Source organism: Sander lucioperca, chromosome 14 (assembly GCF_008315115.2).
Source record: "Sander lucioperca isolate FBNREF2018 chromosome 14, SLUC_FBN_1.2, whole genome shotgun sequence".
Taxonomy (NCBI): domain Eukaryota; kingdom Metazoa; phylum Chordata; class Actinopteri; order Perciformes; family Percidae; genus Sander; species Sander lucioperca.
The window spans coordinates 21,181,563-21,206,249 of NC_050186.1; the positions used below are offsets into that span (position 1 = coordinate 21,181,563).

General features: G+C 34.0%; 1 protein-coding gene across 1 annotated transcript; it reads left to right on the top strand.

The window, feature by feature from the left end:
• Positions 1-319: 319 nt before the first annotated feature.
• bmp8a (bone morphogenetic protein 8a) lies at positions 320-12,247 on the top strand. Its single transcript, XM_031295594.2, has 7 exons — positions 320-1,792; positions 7,067-7,259; positions 8,353-8,501; positions 8,652-8,831; positions 9,264-9,343; positions 10,690-10,800; positions 11,518-12,247. Exons 1-7 carry the CDS (start codon positions 1,249-1,251, stop codon positions 11,665-11,667), a joined length of 1,407 nt encoding a protein of 468 aa, XP_031151454.1. The 5' UTR covers positions 320-1,248; the 3' UTR covers positions 11,668-12,247.
• Positions 12,248-24,687: the final 12,440 nt, after the last annotated feature.

A 24,687-nucleotide genomic window follows, 5' to 3' on the forward strand; every position in this document is an offset into this window, starting at 1 on the left:
AAAACGTGTTACTACCTTTTGTTTTGGTGCGCCATACACAGATTAAGTTAAATCCATTTTGAATCTGTTATGCTATGTAAGTAGAGAATTGCAGCTATTAAACGGGGCATCAGGCCACTTGGCCCACTTCCCACCAAGCTGCCTGAGACTCAACGCTGAGTAGCTATGAAAGGAAGCAGTCATGAGAAGATGAAAAGATAGACGTGTATAGGTAAGAAGGAGAGAGAGATGGATGAGGAGAAAGAAGTCTGAAGACTTGAAAGAGGGCGAGAGGCGGAGGCTGGGAGGGAAACTCCCTCCTGGTTACGAACAACTGTTACACTATCTGAGCTTCAGGATACACTCTCACTGCTGCACAGCTCTGCTTTACGATGCACTGAGAGTGTGCTCAAGAGCTAGAAGAAACCTCTACAAAGGATTACAATCAGGAAACAATTTCCTAGAGTTATCGTTTTTATAATTTGGATTAAGAAAGACATCTGGAACCCCAGAGATGTGTGGGTGGGGAGCGGTCATGAATGGATGATTAAGTACTCAAGGATGACTGGATAAAAGCTTCCAGTAATGATTGCTCCACAGCAGATGATTCTCAGGAGGTATCTAGTTGAACGTTGACTCACAACGCAGGTGTGAACTTTATTTCTTTGTGTGGCCATGGACGATTGGGAGCAAACCTGATGACACAGCTCTCAAATTCCACTCCAATCTCTGGGGCACCTGCTCATCACTGAAATTGCTTTCCATCCTCCAAGTTAACTACTTCAAAGCGAAGAGCAATCTTCCACATGGGCATAGTTTGTCTGTATTCAAAACACATTGGAAAAAGCTTGTAATTATGCCCTCGCTGTCATTATCTCTGTTTCTTCTGGTGCACGACTGAGAGGTGAGAGAGAAGTGGATCAGAGGGGTGAGGAGTTTTTTCATTTTTTTTTTTTCTTCAAGATTAGAGAAGGTAGAAGAGGGAGAGAGGAAGGCAAAAGGGGGAGGGAGAGATAAACAGAGCCAGTTTAAGACGGTAAACACGTCCCGTCCAGAGCCAGCTCTCCTCTAAACACATCAGGCATAGATCAGCATCTGTCTGAAACCGGAGGACAAACTGGAGCGAGTAGGAAACACTGTGGTTGTCAGTCTGGACACACTGGAGGGAAGATAAACTGAATAAAGTCAAGAAAAAAAAAGCTGATTATTTGTGAGATTACATTTCTTTATTGGCCAGCAGAGAAGAAGAAACAAGAGCAAACCACAGCCATGGACACAGAAGTCTCCCACAGCTTCTCTTGTCTTTGCAGCAAAATGAAACAGCAGCACATGAGCAAAGGCAGCAGCAGCAGCAGCGTCCTCCAGAGCAGATCCACCTCCAGACCCCACCAGCCTCTCCTCCACCCGAGGACCCTGCTCCTGCTGCTCCTGCTCGGTCTCTCCCTGTGGAGCCAGCAGGCCGAGGGCCTGGTCCATTCCAGCTTCAGGCGGCTCAGCGGCCGCGAGAAGAAAGAGATGCAGAAGGAGATCTTGTCCATCTTGGGTCTGCCGGGGCGACCCAGACCCCACCCGCCGCTACGACCGCCCTCCTCCGCACCACTCTTCATGCTGGACCTGTACCACGCCATGTCAGCTGATGGGGAGGATGAAGGGAACGAAATTATTGTAAACGGACCCGGGATGGGGAAGTTTGGAGGGGCAGAAAGGTTGGCTCAGGTCAGCCATGCAGTCCTGCCGACCCTCAGCACACACACACCACCTCTGGGCACGGTGGTCAGCGAGGCCGACACAGTGATGAGCTTCGTCAACCTGGGTGAGTAATCTGTTACTTACTTACCCGCCATTGGGTAGATAATCCCTGGGGGAAAGGGGCACACAGGAAGTGATGCAGCAGTAGGCTACTCCACTACATTTTATATGACAGCTGTAGTTACTAGTTACTTTTCAGATTAAGATTTTAAACAGAAAACCTATAATTACTTTTTAAAATTGTATATTGTTGAACTAGTATCATGCTAAACCTATAGCCTAATGAGTTTCCAAAAATCATGTAGACTGGTAGCATGGAGTATGTTAAAATTAGCTCCACCTCGACCGTGTTCTGACGATTTATGCTGCCTTGTCGAAAAATGCTACCTTATGTGTTTTGGTGTATTTAGCCTGCGTCAGTATTATTTATTTTTTATTTTTTATTTTCTTTTTTTTCTTTTTTTCTTACAAACGGGTATGTACTATAAGCAAATGGGGAGCATATTAAAGATACTCTATTATGATATATATTTTTTTTTATTATTCAGAGGTAGCATATTTTGATAGACCAAATCCCCTATGCTCCCATGCATGTGCAGAATTGCTAAGTAGCACATGTTGATAGGGAGCACATATACAGAACAGTGGCTACAACATTACAAAAATCTGTGTAAAAATAACAGGTAGTAGGCCTAGTGCTAGAGGGGGGTTATGTTCCCACCTATTTTATGGTCGGATGCAGTGACTTCCTAGAGACATATTCCATCACATAACCCAACGTAAAACCACGCATAAAACGAACAAGATATATCGTGTTAATAGTAAGCTTCAAATGTGTTGGTACTAGGTATGTTTTGTGTTACAGTTGGAAAGAGCCAGGCTAGCTGTCTCACTCTTAAAAAGTCTTTGTGCTAAAGCTAACAGGCGGCAACTCGGAGAGTGGTTTCAATGTTCTCATCAAACTCTTGGCAAGTAAGCGAATAAGTGCATTTCTCAAAAATGTTAAACTATTCCTTTTATGCTTAAGTGACGGAGCAGTTTTTTAACTTTGTGGTTTGGCTACAAAATGAAAACTCAGATGAAATTACACCGTGTGTGAACTTGATGACACTGACGGTGACATGTCAGTGCTACCGTTTTAGTTTCTCCGCTCTGCAAATTTTCCTCAAACATTCACCCCCACAGAGAGGATTAAAACCAATGTCAGTATGGCTGAACTATATTGGTAGGTTTCCATTTCAACCCAGCATTCCTAAATCTACCAGCCTCACTCTGCTGCTGCAGCAGCCAAACTGGGCTGAGCGGCGCACAATCGCACTGAGAAGATCTCTCGAAGGATGATTGATGACAAAATCTAACTAGTTAACATAACCAGAACAGTTTAGCTCGTGAGCTGGTAGCTCACGAGCAGGTTTCCAGTAGCTCACCAATAGGTTGACAAACTGAGACACAAAATTACCACGATATTAAAAAGTTAGGTAGCTAACTTTGTGGGCCATTGACGTGTAAAGTGGTATTTTTTTTCTTGGACTATTTTCAGTGATGTAGCTAACTGTGTGGGCTAAAGAAGTGTAAAATAGTCATGAACCTTGATGTGAAGTTGTGATTTTTCATAAACTTTGGGTATTGCATTTTCAGCAAACAGTAGCTTCATTGAGCTTATATGTGTTATGTAAATACATCTAAGCGATGTGATCCAAGTAGCTCATGGCCACTTTCGATATTTTAAAGTAGCCCTCAGATGAAGAAAGGTTGGAGACCCCTGGCTTAGATCTTTATCCTAGAGAGGTGTCTGCCTGTTCACCAGTCAACTGAGAAGATACAAGCTCTCTCAGAAACATGACTAAAAGGAAAAAACATAAAGATTACAACATTATGGTCTCAAACATTTCAACACATCATAATAGTGCTTAAAAAGTGGGAGTAATTGATTCTCTATATTTAAATTGTCTATATTCAGTGAATTTGAGTGATGTGGTCTATATGTAATTGGATATAATTGGTGATACTTTATACAGAGCTAAAACTATTAGTTGATTAATTCATTAGTCCATCAACAGAAAAATATTTGCCAGCAATTTTAATGATTAGTCGTTTAAAACATTTTCAAGCAAAAATAAAAGAAAGAAATATCTGGTACCAGCTTCTAAAATATGAGGATTTCCGTTTATTGTTGTATATGAAAGTAAAGTTCATATTTTGGGGTTTTGGATAGTTTGTTCGACAATCAATTATTTGATAAAGAAAATTATTTTTGGCTTGTCCAAATATATAAATAATACTGTTAAACATTGCCACCCAAATCCTGTGTGAGTGTTTGTGCTTCTTTCCAAACCACACAGTAGCCTGACTGATGCCTATCTGTCAAAGCATAAAAATTAAACATCCTCTTCTCAATGGCTTCCTTCCTCCAGCTTCTCTGGAATGGGATGGTGATCTGCGCCCAGTTTACCGTGGGAAACATCATCTGCTCTCTGTGCTCTGGCTCTCCAATGAACTCACATCAAATGAAGGGTTTACTTTTGGAAATTCTCTTTTGTTTTGGAGAATAAAATACACCCTTAAATCAATCAGTCAACACTGCAAAAACACAGCATTTCATCCTCCAAACAGCCACAATGTTGTAAACAAAGGTGACTCAAAAGTGACTCATGCCTTCAACAGTGACCCACAGCACATGCCAGTGTTTCCTTCCAAATGATGAAGATTTTATTTTGTCGTGAAAACCTTTCATTGATTCTACACAGAAGCGCAGCTGAACACATCACACAGACCCAGAGGAGATGAAATACATCTGGTAGAATGTATTTACTACAGGCTCATTGTGTGTTTGCATATAACTTGCATGCAACACAAATAATTAAAGTAGCAATACTACCATTTAAAAAAACATATTGTTACGTAAGTAAAAACCCTGCATTCAAAATCTTACTTTAGTAAAGAGTCAGTATTTTTTTTAATCAAATTGTACTTTAAGTACCACAAGTAAAAGTATTCATTATGCAGAATTGCCCATTTCAGATTTATATACGTATATTATATAACTGGGTTATAATTATTGATGCATTAATGTGGTCATCACTTTAATATTGCACCTGTTAAAGGTGGAGCTACATTTAATTACTTTAAATATTGCTGGGAAGCAAAATCTATTTTCATAATTTGTTAGTTGAAATGTATTTTGTAATAATAATCTGAATCTGCAAAGTAACTGAAGCTGTCAAATATAGCTTTATTACAAAAAAGGGCAATATTTGACACCCAAATATAGAGTAGAAGTATAAAGTAGCATAAAATGGAAATACATAAACACAAGTAATTCAAACTGTACTGTACTTAAGTACGGTACTTGAGTAAATGTACATAGTTACATTCCACCACTGCTCGTATGTTCTCAACAGTATTTTTCCTTAAAGCTTTTGCATTTGTCACCTGAGCCTCTGCAGATATGCTATATTAAGGTTGTTTCTGAAACTAATCTAATCAATATGTGTAGTTCATGTAAGTTGAATCAAACAGGCATGGGTGTGTGTTCCTACGCATATGTAATGGGAAGACACAGCTGGTTAGAATTAAAGGCCCCACTGACACACACCTAGAAAAAAAAAGCAAACGGTCTGAATCAAGATGAAAATACTGCTGTGGAGGGAGCGACTCTAAAAATACCAGGCAGGGCTGCAATTAGTGGTGTGTGTGCTGAGCAGCTGCTGTGGTTCATGGCACTAAGTGTCTCTAATTACTGTGTGTGTGTGTGTGTGTGTGTGTGTGTGTGTGTGTGTGTGTGTGTTTGTGTTTGTGTTGATATGAGCACGCCCAAATCATCAGGGGTGTCCTCTTTTTAGTATCTCTATTTACTATTCTGTGTGTGTGTGTGTGTGTGTGTGTGTGTGTGTGTGTGTGTGTGTGTATGTGTATGTGTATGTGTATGTGTATGTGTATGTGTGTGTGTGTGTGCGTGTGCGTGTGCGTGTGCGCGTGCGCGTGCGCGTGCGCGTGTGTGCGTGTGCGTGTGTGTGTGTGTGTGCGCGCCAAAACCCCAGTGACCAGATCTGTATCGTGTCCCTGCGGGGCTCCACAAGGACACACACGCACACTACCTCGGTGTTCGTTTTCATGTTTGGATTTGGTGTAGCCAGCTCACCTCTTCATCTACATATTGTTATTTAACAGGAAGTCCGTATCGGTACAAAGTTTCAGTCAGTTTTTCAAAGTTTTGCCAGAGTTAGTGTGGAACATGACATGTTTTCCGCTCTGTCAACAGCAGCTTTTGAAGTGCCTTTAAGCAAGGCACTACACCTTCATCCTGTTGAGTGGAGTGTGATGCAGGATGTTGGCGAAAAAAAGCGTACACGGCTCATAAATCTTCTTTGGGTAAATAAATCTCAGAACTGGTGCAGAGTAAAACTTAGTGGGAAAAAAAAGAAATATTTGTGTAGGCCTATATATTTCTTCTTTCTTCTGTGAGAATGAACAAACAATTCCAGTTTGTAGCTACTATGATTAAACTGTGCTGAGATGAGGAGTTTTGTTAATTTGTTCAAAAAACAAAGTGTAAAAGCAACAAAGTGTGAGGGGAATATTGTACTTCTTACTCCACCACTGTTTCTGATAGCTATAACAAATGTTTACTTTACAGAATCAGCTATAAATGATGTCTTTATATAGATTGAACTACACAACAGTTAAAGCTAAAATTCTACTTAAACATTAAGCATCACTTATAATCATCATTAATATAATAAAACACTTTATTTCTGCATTATGACTACTACTTTTACTTTTGATATTTTAGTTTGTACATTTATCTGATGATTCTTACTTTTACTGCAGTGAAGTGTATAATGCAGGACTTGTATTGTAGTATTTGTAGTTGTATTGCTAGTTTTGCCTGAATACGTCTTCCAACACTGTTCTCCTCCCTTTGTGTCACTGACTCATCTCCCAGTGATCTCATCTCCTCCACACCTTCACGCTGTTACTTGTCTTGCTCCATTTTCACAGTTGCAGCATTTTCTCATCTTACATCTGCTTTGAGCTAAAACGTTCCCCATCTGAATTTCACGGCTCTCTCCATCTGACACATTTCATCAGACTCTCCGACTTAACTGCACAGCTGATCTTTTGAGTATGTAAGGGGTTAATTTTAAAGACAATAGAACTTTTTTTATCAAACATCTATCAATCTATTAGCCTTCATGTAAATGCCAGTGTTTACCATTATTTGCTTTCTGTCAGCTGTTTGTTTGTGAACACTTGAAGCACTGTTTGCATCTTTTCTAGTTGAAATGTCTAACAGAAATCTCTCTCTCTCTCTCTCTCTCTCTCTCTCTCTCTGCAGTGGAGCAGGAGCGTGACCTCTTGCAGCCTCGTCCGTACTGGAAGGAGTTTCGTTTCGATCTGACACCTCTCCCTCAGGGTGAGACGGTGACGGCAGCAGAGTTTCGTATCTATAAGACCCTGACGATGGGCCAGAGGGCCAACCGAACACTGCACATCTCTGTCTACGAGATCCAGCGAGAGACCAGACACAGGTTACCGAAACATTTTCTGTCCCCGTTTTTATTTGCTGTTTTTTTCTTCTTCTTTTTCTGCAAAGCACTTTGTAACTTTGTTAGGAAAATATTCTACTTATCTAAGAAAAAGATCAGATAGCGAGACATTTTTTTATTCTTCCAGATGGAAGATTCAACCTTTGTTACAGTGCTGTAGATTGCAACATTGCAGTTTCTTCTTTGGTATTTTAATGTTTTTGGTATTTGGGTTTGGGTGTGGCAAAAACACCATCCTTCAAACAGACTAAGAGGGTTCGAGCTGTGTTTTTGAATGTTTATGTTTATCCTAATAAAGTATACTTGAGGAAAACAATGAATCCCCTAAAAGATGCTGGGTCTGACCTTTGACAACTCCCAGTACATTTAGGGTGAAAGAAAAAAGACAAATTGCCCGTAGAGATTGAGAGAATTGCATCTTTTCAAACAGCTTTTATTGTGAAGGAGTGTAGTCTCGTTTTGTCAGACCCTCCTCCAAAGCGCGCTTAAGGAGGGTCTGGCTACTCCACACAGCATTCGGGGATGGGAGGAAATTATGCTCTGGTTTAATGGCATTTCTTTAAACCAATCAGAATCATCATAGGCAGTGCTAAATTCCGCACAGAGCCGCTGCAAAATAGTCAAAATAGTCTGAGAAAACTCAGATTGGACAGATAGTCTAGCTAGCTGTCTCAATTTACCCTGCAGAGATCCGAGGATCAGTTAACCATAGTCCTCATAAATCCACCAAATTTTAAATTCCAATACAAAGAATGCAGAAGGAAACAGAAAATACATGCATCGGGCGGAATTTCCTGCAGCACCGGAGCAATCCCAGAAGTGGAACACGAAGGATATAGACTAGAAGGAGTGTAACATCCTGTCAAATGTTCAAATCAGCTATCAAATTATTTATCATGACCAATTTGTACAATCACTTCAACACGTGTCTTAGGTGTGTGCTTACCATTTTTTTTTGTATTAAAATGCAATGCATTGCTTTTATTTAAAAAAAATCTGAGTAGGAGTGAAACTGAACAATTTTCACTTTTAGCTGTTTGATCAAACTGACAATATTTTCTGTCTTTTCTCTCAGAGAGCCAGAGTTGGTGCTGCTGGACATGCAGTCGGTGCCTGCAGGACAGGAGGGCTGGCTGGCCTTCGACGTCACCTCGGCCTCTAACCACTGGCTCCTCCACCCCCGCAGCAACCTGGGCATACGTCTCTATGTGGAGACAGAAGAGGGTGTGTGCACTACAGAACCATCACGATCCTCTTTTAATTGGTGTAATGTGCTAACTGGGCGATTGACACCAAGATTATTTGAAACATATTTTTTTTAAAGTAGTTGCACTGCTGCAAGAACTCTACTCATGTTTCTGTTCCCTCTCCCAGACCGCTCCCTGTCTGCAGGCTGGATCGGGCTGGTCGGACGCAGGGGCCCTCGCTCCAAACAGCCCTTCATGGTGACCTTCTTCAGGGAGAGTCAGGTCCCGTGTCGGCCGCCACGAGCTGTCAAGCCACATCCCCGCAAGAAGAAACCCAAATACGACCTCCCAGTCCCCAGCATCCATAGTAAGGTTCCAGGTGCCCACAGTTTGCGGGATTAGAGCTCTGAATTTGATGCTTTAATGTTACTTCAATACACTCTTCCCAGTTGTTTGTATCTTACAATGTTTGGGGATTATTAAAAGATATTTATCTGGGACATTTTTAAGATTCAAGATGTGGTCTGTATATAAAATGTTCCTAAGGGGAATCGTTAGTTCAGCTCATAAAATCTATGAAGAAATCACTTAAAGGGAGAAATTACATTGATTTCTTATTATGCAGATATTAATAATTGATTTAAGTGAAATGTAATTCAAGGGAACCCAACGTCAGTGAGATATGATATATATTGATTGTGGCTCATGAACTTCATCTGGAAAACATTCAAATATATTGTGGTCTGAATGTGAATTCTTCACCTTGATTTTGCTAAATGTTTTTTTCTTCTCTGTTCAGATCGGAGTCCTGCAAACAATGGGGGTCAGCCCTGTAAAAAACATGAACTCTACGTCAGCTTCAGTGACCTGGGATGGAAGGTCAGCTCTGAATTCAACTTCTTTGATTGTTCATTTATGTTTCAGCTTCAGGTCAATTTAGCTCTTTTCATCCAGTTTTATTATTCTAGATTTCCATTCACTTCTTGCATACAAGATCAGTATCATTGTTCAAGCTGCTTTTAAACCAATGTAGTTTTTTCCACACTTTATATTTTGTGGAGGATTTTTACCATGTGATGGATACAGATGGGTTAAATGTAGGGCTGTCGAATGATTAATTTTTTTAATCGCGATTAATCGCCAAATTTCTATAGTTAATCACGATTAATCGCATGTTTTATCACATGAATAAAATTCTATTATTTTGCATTTCAGAACTGTTTTTAAGTACATATTAACAATGGAAAGTAATTCTTACCAGTGTATCTTAATTGGGAATCAAATCAATGCAAAGAAAGTTACTTTATGAACTTAACTTTAAGATTTGTAATTGTTTATTATTTATTTACTGTAAACAAAAGAAAAATGTGGTCATTATTGCACAAAAACCGGATGCCACAGCAGGACATTTGTAACCTTTACATTTTTCTAATATGGAATTTAACAATTCTTCTGGACAGAAAAGAGGGTGGACAATGTCCCAAATGACAAAAACAGTCAAAAAAACAATACAAACAACACAGTCCTAAAACCGTATACTGATATACATAGTCAATATAGTGTGCAGTAACTTCTAAATAATTTGGATTACTCACTGACGTCCAGTGATCACCGGTTACTGAGACAGCGTTTGCAGCAGTTCCAGTTGGGCTGCTTTCTCCGTGTCGTACAGGCTGTGTATGCGTGAAACTACTGTCCCCCTCGACAACTTTTTAAAAGTAAACTTTCCATTCAGAATCTTATTGGCATCCATTTCGGCGTCTCGCGCTCGCCATCCACTCAAAACGTAACGTTAGCCTACTACTCTTTGGCCGGCACGCAAGCCCAAACAAGTGTGTGCCTGTTGTTTGTTTCCGGTCTAGCTAGATCCGGTGTGGTGGTGTTGTTTTTCTAACGTTACTAGTTGTTGCAACAGCATGTGAAAAAAAATACAAAGTTTGCTTGGCCAAAAAGAATGTTAATCTCACGATAAAAAAATTGACGCCGTTAAAATGGGTTTGCCTTAACGCCGTTAATAACGCGTTTAACTGACAGCACTAGTTAAATGCCTTGTGAAATCTACTTAAGTAGTAATCCAGTCACATTCGCTCTCAGCAGTTTGATTAAAAAAAGGCCCATGTCTTATTGGAAGTTGTAATATTGATTCTCCCTTATTTAATGTCATATTATATGGCAGTAATATTTCTTAACAGATTAGGGTTTTGATGATTTTCTGTTCTGCTCAGGACTGGGTTTTGGCCCCCACTGGATATTCAGCTTACTACTGTGATGGAGAGTGCTTTTATCCTCTGGGCTCCTGCATGAACGCCACTAACCATGCCCTCATCCAGCAAGTGGTCAGTACAGTGACAACACACCTGACACCCTGTTGCTTCATCCTGACATTTACTCACCCCACCATGGAGAGTTTCCACTAGAAAGTAAACCAAAAGTAGACAAATACTTAACACATATACTACCCCTTTTCTTAACACCTCTGTCCTACATGATCATCAGCATCATCAGCCTTTTTTTACTTTTAATACTTAAAGTACATTTTGGTGATAATATATACTGTACATTCACTTAAAGGTGGCATATGTAGGATTGTGAAGATCCAGGACTTGGCCAAAATATTTGAACATCGACAACTTCTCAGTCCCTCCCCCCTTTCTGCTAAAGCCCAAAACGGTCTCCTAAGTCCCTCCCCCCACAAGGGAGAATGAATGCGTGTGCATGAGCAGTGATTGACACGCAGTTAGACACCCCCCCCTGGCTCTGATTGGTGTATCTGAATAGGGAGCGGTGGATTTTTGCAAATCGCACTACAGGCTGTAGGTGGTGCCACATTTTTTTTTTTTAATTACCTGCTTCATGTAGTTCTACTGGAACATAGGGTCAGTTTAAGAAAATATGACAGAAAGTTAGTTTTATAAGGCTTACCTACTGCACCTTTAAGTAGTATTTTGAATGCAGGACTATTACAGGAGTACTTCTTCCACCACCGTTCAGAGTAGGATAAGGTCTTTAGTCAAATATCTGAATTATAACTGTATTGCTCTCTGCTGCTGCAGGTCCACCTCCTGAAGCCTAATGAGGTTCCTAAGGCGTGTTGCGCCCCCACCAAGCTGAGCCCCATCTCTGTCCTCTTTTATGACGACAACAACAACGTCATCCTCAAAAAACACCGTAACATGGTGGTTAAGACCTGTGGGTGTCTATGAGTCAGAAAGGTTCCACTTGGACACTGAAGAGTAACACAAATAAAAATGTATATGATTGTTTCCCCCCAATACGTGAACTCTGCAGAAACCTTTATCATTGGTAAACAGGTTGGATGACAAAGATACCATAAATCTAGTTTAATAGGTTTGTGATTATGTTTTTTAATTTAGGATCATGAATGTAATCGTCTTTCAAATTCACAGAGCCAAAGTTCACTGATTTCAAATTAGCACTCTTACCATTTTCCTTTCATATCACAGCATTGTCCGAGTGTTAGGTATTTGTTTATGTCCAAAATGTCAGCTGGGCCTTTGCACTAAATAGCTGAAGTACTTATTTTCCAACTCTTCCCCCAAACTGGGAATGCTAGGACCTTTTGTATGCCTTTTTTAACAGATAATTAATTTAGATTTAGTCTTCATGGACAAATGGCAAATTGGTTGGCAGAACATGCCATTAGTGACTCCTATTTTGTTTTTAACAAGAAATAAATAAAATCACAGCACTACTATTGTTGCAACACAGTCTATATAAAGAGAAAATGTAAAATTGTATTGAATTAATAAAGAAATATTCATATTCTTTTGAATTATGGTCATGGTTTTAAAAGGACTGAAGAAGTAGCTCAGTGTAAATAATACAATCAAATTTCAAGTGAATATCTTTGGATTTTGTGCTGTTCGTTGAACAAAAATAAGACATTTGAAAATGGCACTTTAGTTTCTAGAGATTTGTAACAGGCTTTTTTCACTTTTTTCTGATATTTTATAAACCAAACAACTAATTGATTGCTAATGATAACAATCGTTAATTGCAGCCCTATCATGAATACACATACAAACTCTTCAGCAGGGGGCCAATTTAGGGAGCCAGCATGAGTGAGGGCCCCACAGAAAAACTGCACACAAAAAACAAAATTTTCCTTCTCACTTCCACATTGAACTGCTGAGCTCTCCACCCAAATTGCTAACTTTAGCTATCATCACGAGCACTGATGACAGAATGTAATTCCTGAGACACTCACGAGGTGCCACTAGTTGCCACAAGTATCTTTCTACAAGTTTCCATTCCTAACCTAACAGATGCTTGTTTATGTCTATGACACAGTAGTACTGTATTAAATGGAAGCTATTCGAAGTGAAAGTATTGAAATTATGCTACTTTGACTTTACTACAGTATGAATTCTTTTATGACATGCTATAATATGACTTTTTGACATACTTTACTATGACATTTTTACAACATACTATACAAGGACTTTTTTACACTTTTGAGACATATTATACAATGACTATAGTATAACTTATTTTTTTACATTTTTTACGACATTCTATGACTTTTCTATGACATACTATAGTATGACTTTTTTTACATTTTTGCGACATACTATACTATGACTTTTTTATGACATTTTTATGATACATATAGTATTACTTTTTTAAAACTTATTTTACAACATACTATACTGTGACTTTTAATGACATACTATAGTATGACTTTTTTTAAACTTATTTTACAACATACTATGACTTTATTTTTTTTTAATGACATACTATACTATGCCTTTTTATGACATACTATTGTATTAATATAGACATATATGTGTTATATATAAATAAAACTATTATACAGAGTAAAATATATACAAAACATATAGAACACACCCACACGAGTATTTCACAATCTTCTCAGTTACTGGGATTTTCACGCACAACCATTTCTAGGGTTTACAAAGAATGATCTGAAGAAGGAAAAACATCCAGTATGCTGCAGTCCTGGGGGGCAAAAATGCCTTGTTGATGCTAGAGGTCAGAGGAGAATGGGCCGACTGATTCCAGCTGATAGAAGATCAACTTTGACTCAAATAACCACTCGTTAAAACCGAGGTATGCAGCAAAGCATTTGTGAAGCCACAACACGAACAACCTTGAGGCGGATGGGCTACACCAGCAGAAGACCCCACCGGGTACCACTCATCTCCACTAAAAATAGGAAAATGAGGCTACAATTTGCACGAGCTCACCAAAATTGGACAGTTGAAGACTGGAAAAATGTTGCCTGGTCTGATGAGTCTCGATTTTTGTTGAGACATTCAGATGGTAGAGTCAGAATTTGGCGTAAACAGAATGAGAACATGGATCCGTCATGCCTTGTTACCAATGTGCAGGCTGCTGGTGGTGGTGTAATGGTGTGGGGGATGTTTTCTTGGCACACTTATTACCAATTGGCCGTCGTTTAAATGCCACAGCCTACCTGAGCATTGTTTCTGACCATGTCCATCCTTTTATGACCACCATCTACCCATCCTCTGATGGCTACTTCCAGCAGGATAATGCACCATGTCACAAAGCTCGAATCATTTCAAATTGGTTTCTTGAACATGACAATGAGTTCACTGTACTAAAATGGCCCCCACAGTCACCAGATATCAACCCAATAGAACATCTTTGGGATGTGGTGGAACGGGAGCTTCGTGTCCTGGATGTGCATCCCACAAATCTCCATCAACTGCAAGATGCTATCCTATCAATATGGGCCAACATTTCTAAAGAATGCTTCCAGCACCTTGTTGAATCAATGCCACGAAGAATTAAGGCAGATCTGAAGGCGAAGCTTTTCGCTTTTTATGACTTTTATCGACATACTATACTATGGCTTTTTATTACTTTTTTTTAACATATTATAGTATGACTTTATTCAACATGCTATACTATGACTTTTTTCGACATACTATACTATGACATTTTTATGACTTTTTCAAAATACTATACTATGACTTTTTATTTCATACTAAACTTTTTTTTCGAAATTTCTATACTATGACTTTTTTCGAAATACTATGACGTTTTTATGACTTTTTTCGACATACTATACTATGACTTTTTTGAAACCTTTTTCGACATACTATACTGTGACTTTATTTCATACTATACTTTTTTTTCGAAATTTCTATACTATGACTTTTTTTCGAAATACTATACTGTGACGTTTTTATCACTTTTTTTGACATACTATACTGTGACTTTTTTCGACATACTATGACGTTTTTGTGACTTTTTTTGACATACTATTCTATGACGTTTTTATCACTTTTTTCGACATACTATACTGTGACTTTTTATTTCATACTATACTTTTTTTTTTCGAAATTTCTATACTATGACTTTTTTCGAAATACTATACTATGACTTTTTTCGATATACTATACTATGATGTTTTTGTCACTTTTTTTGACATACTATCCCATAACTTTTTATGACTTTTTTCGACATACTATACTATGACTTTTTTGAAACCTTTTTCGACATACTATACTGTGACTTTTTTCAACATACTATACTCTGACTATTTTTTAAACCTTTCTCAACATACTATGACGTTTAAACCTTTTTTTCGACATACTATACTATGACTTCATTTTACTCTTTTCGACATACTATACCATGACGTTTTTATTACTTTTTTTGACATACTATATACTATGACTTTTATCGACATACTATACTGTGACTTTTTCATTACTTTTTTCGACATACTATACTATGACTTTTTCATTACTTTTTTCGACATACTATATACTATGACTTTTTTATCAACTTTTTCGACATACTATATGACGTTTTGTATACCTTTTTCGATATACTATACTTTGACTTTTAAACCTTTTCAACAAACTATACTATGACTTTTTATGACTCTTTTTGACAAACTATACTAAGACTTTTGTATCACTTTTTGTCGACATACTATGACTTTTAGACCTTTTTCGACATTACTATATTCTGACTTTATTTACTCTTTTCGACATACTATACTATGTCTTTTTTTTACTTTTTCGACATACTATACTATGACATTTTCATTACTTTTTTCGACATACTATAATATGACGTTGAAACCTTTTTTCGACATAGTATACTATGACTTTTTTTTTACTGTTTTCAACAAACTATACTATGACTTTTTATGACTCTTTTTGACAAACTATACTAAGACTTTTGTATCACTTTTTGTCGACATACTATGACTTTTAAACCTTTTTCGACATTACTATATTCTGACTTTATTTACTCTTTTCGACATACTATACTGTCTTTTTTTTACTTTTTCGACATACTATAATATGACGTTGAAACCTTTTTTCGACATAGTATACTATGACTTTTTTTTTACTGTTTTCAACAAACTATACTATGACTTTTTAATCACTTTTTTGACATACTTTATACTGTGACTTTTGTCGACATACTATACTATGACTTTTTCATTACTTTTTTCGACATACTATACTATGACTTTTTTTATCACTTTTTTCGACATACTATAATATGACTTTTTTTTTACCTTTTTTTAACATACTATACTATGACTTTTTTTTTTACTTTTTTCGACATATTACACTATGACTTTTTAAAAACTTTTTTTGACATACTCTACTCTGACTTTTTTTTTTTAAACCTTTTTCAACATACTATGACTTTTAAATCTTTTTTGACATACTATACTATGACTTCTTTCAACATACCATACTATGACGTTTTTATTACTTTTTTTCGACATGCTATACTATGACTTTTTTAAAACCTTTTTCGACATGCTATACTATGACGTTTAAACCTTTTTTCGCCATACTATACTATTATTTCATTTTACTCTTTTCAACATACTATACATGACTTTTTTTTTTTACCTTTTTTCGACATACTATACTATGACTTTTTAAAAACTTTTTTTGACATACTCTGACTTTTTTTTAAAACCATTTTCAACATACTATGACTTTTAAATCTTTTTTGACATACTATACTATGACTTCTTTCAACATACCATACTATGACGTTTTTATTACTTTTTTCGACATGCTATACTATGACGTTTAAACCTTTTTTCGACATACTATACTATGACTTCATTTTACTCTTTTCGACATACTATACTATGACTTCATTTTACTCTTTTCGACATACTATACTATGACGTTTTTCTCACTTTTTTCGACACACTTTAGCACTGACTTTTTTGACATGCTATACTGTGACGTTTTTGTCACTTTTTTTGACATACTATATACTATGACTTTTTTCGACATACTGTACTATACTATGACTTTTTCATTACTTTTTTCGACATACTATACTATGACTTTTTTATCAACTTTTTTGACATACTATATGACGTTTTTTTATACCTTTTTCGACATATTATACTATGACTTTTAAACCTTTTTAGACATACTATACTATGACTTTGAAACCTTTTTTCGACATACTATACTATGACTTTTTTATCGCTTTTTTTGACATACTATATACTATGACTTTTTTCGACATACTGTACTATGACGTTTAAACCTTTTTTCGACATACTATACTATGACTTCATTTTACTCTTTTCGACATACTATATTCTGACTTTTTTTACTTTTTCGACATACTATACTATGACGTTTTTGTCACTTTTTTCGACATGCTGTACTATGACTTTTTTAAAACATTTTTCGACATGCTATACTATGACGTTTAAACCTTTTTTCGCCATACTATACTATTATTTCATTTTACTCTTTTCAACATACTATACATGACTTTTTTTTTTACCTTTTTTCGACATACTATACTATGACTTTTTAAAAACTTTTTTTGACATACTCTGACTTTTTTTTAAAACCTTTTTCAACATACTATGACTTTTAAATCTTTTTTGACATACTATGACTTCTTTCAACATACTATACTATGACGTTTTTGTCACTTTTTTCGACATGCTGTACTACGACCTTTTTAAAACATTTTTCGACATACTATACTATGACTTCATTTTACTCTTTTCGACATACTATATTCTGACTTTTTCGACATACTATACTATGACTTTTTTGTCACTTTTTTTGACATACTATAGACTATGACTTTTATCGACATACTATACTGTGACTTTTTCATTACTTTTTTCGACATACTAGACTATGACTTTTTCATTACTTTTTTCGACATACTATACTATGACTTTTTTATCAACTTTTTCGACATACTATATGACGTTTTGTATACCTTTTTCGATATACTATACTTTGACTTTTAAACCTTTTCGACAAACTATACTATGACTTTGAAACCTTTTTTCAACAAACTATACTATGACTTTTTATCACTTTTTTTGACATACTATAGACTATGACTTTTATCGACATACTATACTGTGACTTTTTCATTACTTTTTTCGACATACTAGACTATGACTTTTTTATCAACTTTTTCGACATACTATATGACGTTTTGTATACCTTTTTCGATATACTATACTTTGACTTTTAAACCTTTTCGACAAACTATACTATGACTTTGAAACCTTTTTTCAACAAACTATACTATGACTTTTTATCACTTCTTTTGACATATTATACTAGACTTTTTATGACTCTTTTTGACAAACTATACTAAGACTTTTGTATCACTTTTTGTCGACATACTATGACTTTTAGACCTTTTTCGACATTACTATATTCTGACTTTATTTACTCTTTTCGACATACTATACTATGTATTTTTTTTACTTTTTCGACATACTATACTATGACATTTTCATTACTTTTTTTGACATACTATAATATGACGTTGAAACCTTTTTTCGACATAGTATACTATGACTTTTTTTTTACTGTTTTCAACAAACTATACTATGACTTTTTAATCACTTTTTTGACATACTTTATACTGTGACTTTTGTCGACATACTATACTATGACTTTTTCATTACTTTTTTCGACATACTATACTATGACTTTTTTTATCACTTTTTTCAACATACCATACTATGACGTTTAAACCTTTTTTCGACATACTATACTATTACTTCATTTTACTCTTTTCGACATACTATAATATGACTTTTTTTTACCTTTTTTTAACATACTATACTATGACTTTTTTTTTTACTTTTTTCGACATATTACACTATGACTTTTTAAAAACTTTTTTTGACATACTCTACTCTGACTTTTTTTTTTTAAACCTTTTTCAACATACTATGACTTTTAAATCTTTTTTGACATACTATACTATGACTTCTTTCAACATACCATACTATGACGTTTTTATTACTTTTTTTCGACATGCTATACTATGACTTTTTTAAAACCTTTTTCGACATGCTATACTATGACGTTTAAACCTTTTTTCGCCATACTATACTATTATTTCATTTTACTCTTTTCAACATACTATACATGACTTTTTTTTTTACCTTTTTTCGACATACTATACTATGACTTTTTAAAAACTTTTTTTGACATACTCTGACTTTTTTTTAAAACCATTTTCAACATACTATGACTTTTAAATCTTTTTTGACATACTATACTATGACTTCTTTCAACATACCATACTATGACGTTTTTATTACTTTTTTCGACATGCTATACTATGACGTTTAAACCTTTTTTCGACATACTATACTATGACTTCATTTTACTCTTTTCGACATACTATACTATGACTTCATTTTACTCTTTTCGACATACTATACTATGACGTTTTTCTCACTTTTTTCGACACACTTTAGCACTGACTTTTTTGACATGCTATACTGTGACGTTTTTGTCACTTTTTTTGACATACTATATACTATGACTTTTTTCGACATACTGTACTATACTATGACTTTTTCATTACTTTTTTCGACATACTATACTATGACTTTTTTATCAACTTTTTTGACATACTATATGACGTTTTTTATACCTTTTTCGACATACTATACTATGACTTTTAAACCTTTTTAGACATACTATACTTTGACTTTTTTTTTACTTTTTTCGACATACTATGACTTTTTAATCACTTTTTTTGACATACTACATGACGTTTTTTATACCTTTTTCGACATATTATACTATGACTTTTAAACCTTTTTAGACATACTATACTATGACTTTTTTATCGCTTTTTTTGACATACTATATACTATGACTTTTTTCGACATACTGTACTATGACGTTTAAACCTTTTTTCGACATACTATACTATGACTTCATTTTACTCTTTTCGACATACTATATTCTGACTTTTTTTACTTTTTCGACATACTATACTATGACGTTTTTGTCACTTTTTTCGACATGCTGTACTATGACTTTTTTAAAACATTTTTCGACATACTATACTATGACTTCATTTTACTCTTTTCGACATACTATATTCTGACTTTTTCGACATACTATACTGTGACGTTTTTGTCACTTTTTTTGACATACTATAGACTATGACTTTTATCGACATACAATACTGTGACTTTTTCATTACTTTTTTCGACATACTAGACTATGACTTTTTCATTACTTTTTCCGACATACTATACTATGACTTTTTTATCAACTTTTTCGACATACTATATGACGTTTTGTATACCTTTTTCGATATACTATACTTTGACTTTTAAACCTTTTCGACAAACTATACTATGACTTTGAAACCTTTTTTCAACAAACTATACTATGACTTTTTATCACTTCTTTTGACATATTATACTAGACTTTTTATGACTTTTTTTGACAAACTATACTAAGACTTTTGTATCACTTTTTGTCGACATACTATGACTTTTAGACCTTTTTCGACATTACTATATTCTGACTTTATTTACTCTTTTCGACATACTATACTATGTCTTTTTTTTACTTTTTCGACATACTATAATATGACGTTGAAACCTTTTTTCGACATAGTATACTATGACTTTTTTTTTTACTGTTTTCAACAAACTATACTATGACTTTTTAATCACTTTTTTGACATACTTTATACTGTGACTTTTGTCGACATACTAGACTATGACTTTTTCATTACTTTTTTCGACATACTATACTATGACTTTTTTTATCACTTTTTTCGACATACCATACTATGACGTTTAAACCTTTTTTCGACATACTATACTATTACTTCATTTTACTCTTTTCGACATACTATAATATGACTTTTTTTTTTACCTTTTTTTAACATACTATACTATGACTTTTTTTTTTACTTTTTTCGACATATTACACTATGACTTTTTAAAAACTTTTTTTGACATACTCTACTCTGAATTTTTTTTTTAAACCTTTTTCAACATACTATGACTTTTAAATCTTTTTTGACATACTATACTATGACTTCTTTCAACATACCATACTATGACGTTTTTATTACTTTTTTTCGACATGCTATACTATGACTTTTTTAAAACCTTTTTCGACATGCCATACTATGACGTTTAAACCTTTTTTCGCCATACTATACTATTATTTCATTTTACTCTTTTCAACATACTATACATGACTTTTTTTTTTACCTTTTTTCGACATACTATACTATGACTTTTTAAAAACTTTTTTTGACATACTCTGACTTTTTTTTAAAACCATTTTCAACATACTATGACTTTTAAATCTTTTTTGACATACTATACTATGACTTCTTTCAACATACCATACTATGACATTTTTATTACTTTTTTCGACATGCTATACTATGACGTTTAAACCTTTTTTCGACATACTATACTATGACTTCATTTTACTCTTTTCGACATACTATACTATGACTTCATTTTACTCTTTTCGACATACTATACTATGACGTTTTTCTCACTTTTTTCGACACACTTTAGCACTGACTTTTTTGACATGCTATACTGTGACGTTTTTGTCACTTTTTTTGACATACTATATACTATGACTTTTTTCGACATACTGTACTATACTATGACTTTTTCATTACTTTTTTCGACATACTATACTATGACTTTTTTATCAACTTTTTTGACATATTACATGACGTTTTTTATACCTTTTTCGACATATTATACTATGACTTTTAAACCTTTTTAGACATACTATACTATGACTTTGAAACCTTTTTTCGACATACTATGACTTTTAGACCTTTTTCGACATTACTATATTCTGACTTTATTTACTCTTTTCGACATACTATACTATGTATTTTTTTTACTTTTTCGACATACTATACTATGACATTTTCATTACTTTTTTTGACATACTATAATATGACGTTGAAACCTTTTTTCGACATAGTATACTATGACTTTTTTTTTACTGTTTTCAACAAACTATACTATGACTTTTTAATCACTTTTTTGACATACTTTATACTGTGACTTTTGTCGACATACTATACTATGACTTTTTTATCACTTTTTTCGACATACCATACTATGACGTTTAAACCTTTTTTCGACATACTATACTATTACTTCATTTTACTCTTTTCGACATACTATAATATGACTTTTTTTTACCTTTTTTTAACATACTATACTATGACTTTTTTTTTTACTTTTTTCGACATATTACACTATGACTTTTTAAAAACTTTTTTTGACATACTCTACTCTGACTTTTTTTTTTTAAACCTTTTTCAACATACTATGACTTTTAAATCTTTTTTGACATACTATACTATGACTTCTTTCAACATACCATACTATGACGTTTTTATTACTTTTTGTCGACATGCTATACTATGACTTTTTTAAAACCTTTTTCGACATGCTATACTATGACGTTTAAACCTTTTTTCGCCATACTATACTATTATTTCATTTTACTCTTTTCAACATACTATACATGACTTTTTTTTTACCTTTTTTCGACATACTATACTATGACTTTTTAAAATCTTTTTTTGACATACTCTGACTTTTTTTTAAAACCATTTTCAACATACTATGACTTTTAAATCTTTTTTGACATACTATACTATGACTTCTTTCAACATACCATACTATGACGTTTTTATTACTTTTTTCGACATGCTATACTATGACGTTTAAACCTTTTTTCGACATACTATACTATACTATGACTTCATTTTACTCTATTCGACATACTATACTATGACTTCATTTTACTCTTTTCGACATACTATACTATGACGTTTTTCTCACTTTTTTCGACACACTTTAGCACTGACTGTTTTGACATGCTATACTGTGACGTTTTTGTCACTTTTTTTGACATACTATATACTATGACTTTTTTCGACATACTGTACTATACTATGACTTTTTCATTACTTTTTTCGACATACTATACTATGACTTTTTTATCAACTTTTTTGACATACTATATGACGTTTTTTATACCTTTTTCGACATACTATGCTATGACTTTTAAACCTTTTTAGACATACTATACTTTGACTTTTTTTTTACTTTTTTCGACATACTATGACTTTTTAATCACTTTTTTTGACATACTACATGACGTTTTTTATACCTTTTTCGACATATTATACTATGACTTTTAAACCTTTTTAGACATACTATACTATGACTTTTTTATCGCTTTTTTTGACATACTATATACTATGACTTTTTTCGACATACTGTACTATGACGTTTAAACCTTTTTTCGACATACTATACTATGACTTCATTTTACTCTTTTCGACATACTATATTCTGACTTTTTTTACTTTTTCGACATACTATACTATGACGTTTTTGTCACTTTTTTCGACATACTATAGACTATGACTTTTATCGACATACAATACTGTGACTTTTTCATTACTTTTTTCGACATACTAGACTATGACTTTTTCATTACTTTTTCGACATGCTATACTATGACGTTTAAACCTTTTTTCGCCATACTATACTATTATTTCATTTTACTCTTTTCAACATACTATATTCTGACTTTTTCGACATACTATACTGTGACGTTTTTGTCACTTTTTTTGACATACTATAGACTATGACTTTTATCGACATACAATACTGTGACTTTTTCATTACTTTTTTCGACATACTAGACTATGACTTTTTCATTACTTTTTCCGACATACTATACTATGACTTTTTTAAAACATTTTTCGACATACTATGCTATGACTTCATTTTACTCTTTTCGACATACTATATTCTGACTTTTTCGACATACTATACTGTGACGTTTTTGTCACTTTTTTTGACATACTATAGACTATGACTTTTATCGACATACAATACTGTGACTTTTTCATTACTTTTTTCGACATACTAGACTATGACTTTTTCATTACTTTTTCCGACATACTATACTATGACTTTTTTATCAACTTTTTCGACATACTATATGACGTTTTGTATACCTTTTTCGATATACTATACTTTGACTTTTAAACCTTTTCGACAAACTATACTATGACTTTGAAACCTTTTTTCAACAAACTATACTATGACTTTTTATCACTTCTTTTGACATATTATACTAGACTTTTTATGACTTTTTTTGACAAACTATACTAAGACTTTTGTATCACTTTTTGTCGACATACTATGACTTTTAGACCTTTTTCGACATTACTATATTCTGACTTTATTTACTCTTTTCGACATACTATACTATGTCTTTTTTTTACTTTTTCGACATACTATAATATGACGTTGAAACCTTTTTTCGACATAGTATACTATGACTTTTTTTTTTACTGTTTTCAACAAACTATACTATGACTTTTTAATCACTTTTTTGACATACTTTATACTGTGACTTTTGTCGACATACTAGACTATGACTTTTTTTTTACCTTTTTTTAACATACTATACTATGACTTTTTTTTTTACTTTTTTCGACATATTACACTATGACTTTTTAAAAACTTTTTTTGACATACTCTACTCTGACTTTTTTTTTTTAAACCTTTTTCAACATACTATGACTTTTAAATCTTTTTTGACATACTATACTATGACTTCTTTCAACATACCATACTATGACGTTTTTATTACTTTTTTTCGACATGCTATACTATGACTTTTTTAAAACCTTTTTCGACATGCTATACTATGACGTTTAAACCTTTTTTCGCCATACTATACTATTATTTCATTTTACTCTTTTCAACATACTATACATGACTTTTTTTTTTACCTTTTTTCGACATACTATACTATGACTTTTTAAAAACTTTTTTTGACATACTCTGACTTTTTTTTAAAACCATTTTCAACATACTATGACTTTTAAAT

Excerpts from the sequence above, each read along its gene's own strand:
- bmp8a (XM_031295594.2), top strand. The coding sequence starts at position 1,249 with ATGGACACAGAAGTCTCCCACAGCTTCTCTTGTCTTTGCAGCAAAATG. Across the intron at positions 1,793-7,066 it reads GATGAGCTTCGTCAACCTGG|TGGAGCAGGAGCGTGACCTC; the intron begins GTGAGTAATCTG and ends CTCTCTCTGCAG. Across the intron at positions 7,260-8,352 it reads CAGCGAGAGACCAGACACAG|AGAGCCAGAGTTGGTGCTGC; the intron begins GTTACCGAAACA and ends CTTTTCTCTCAG.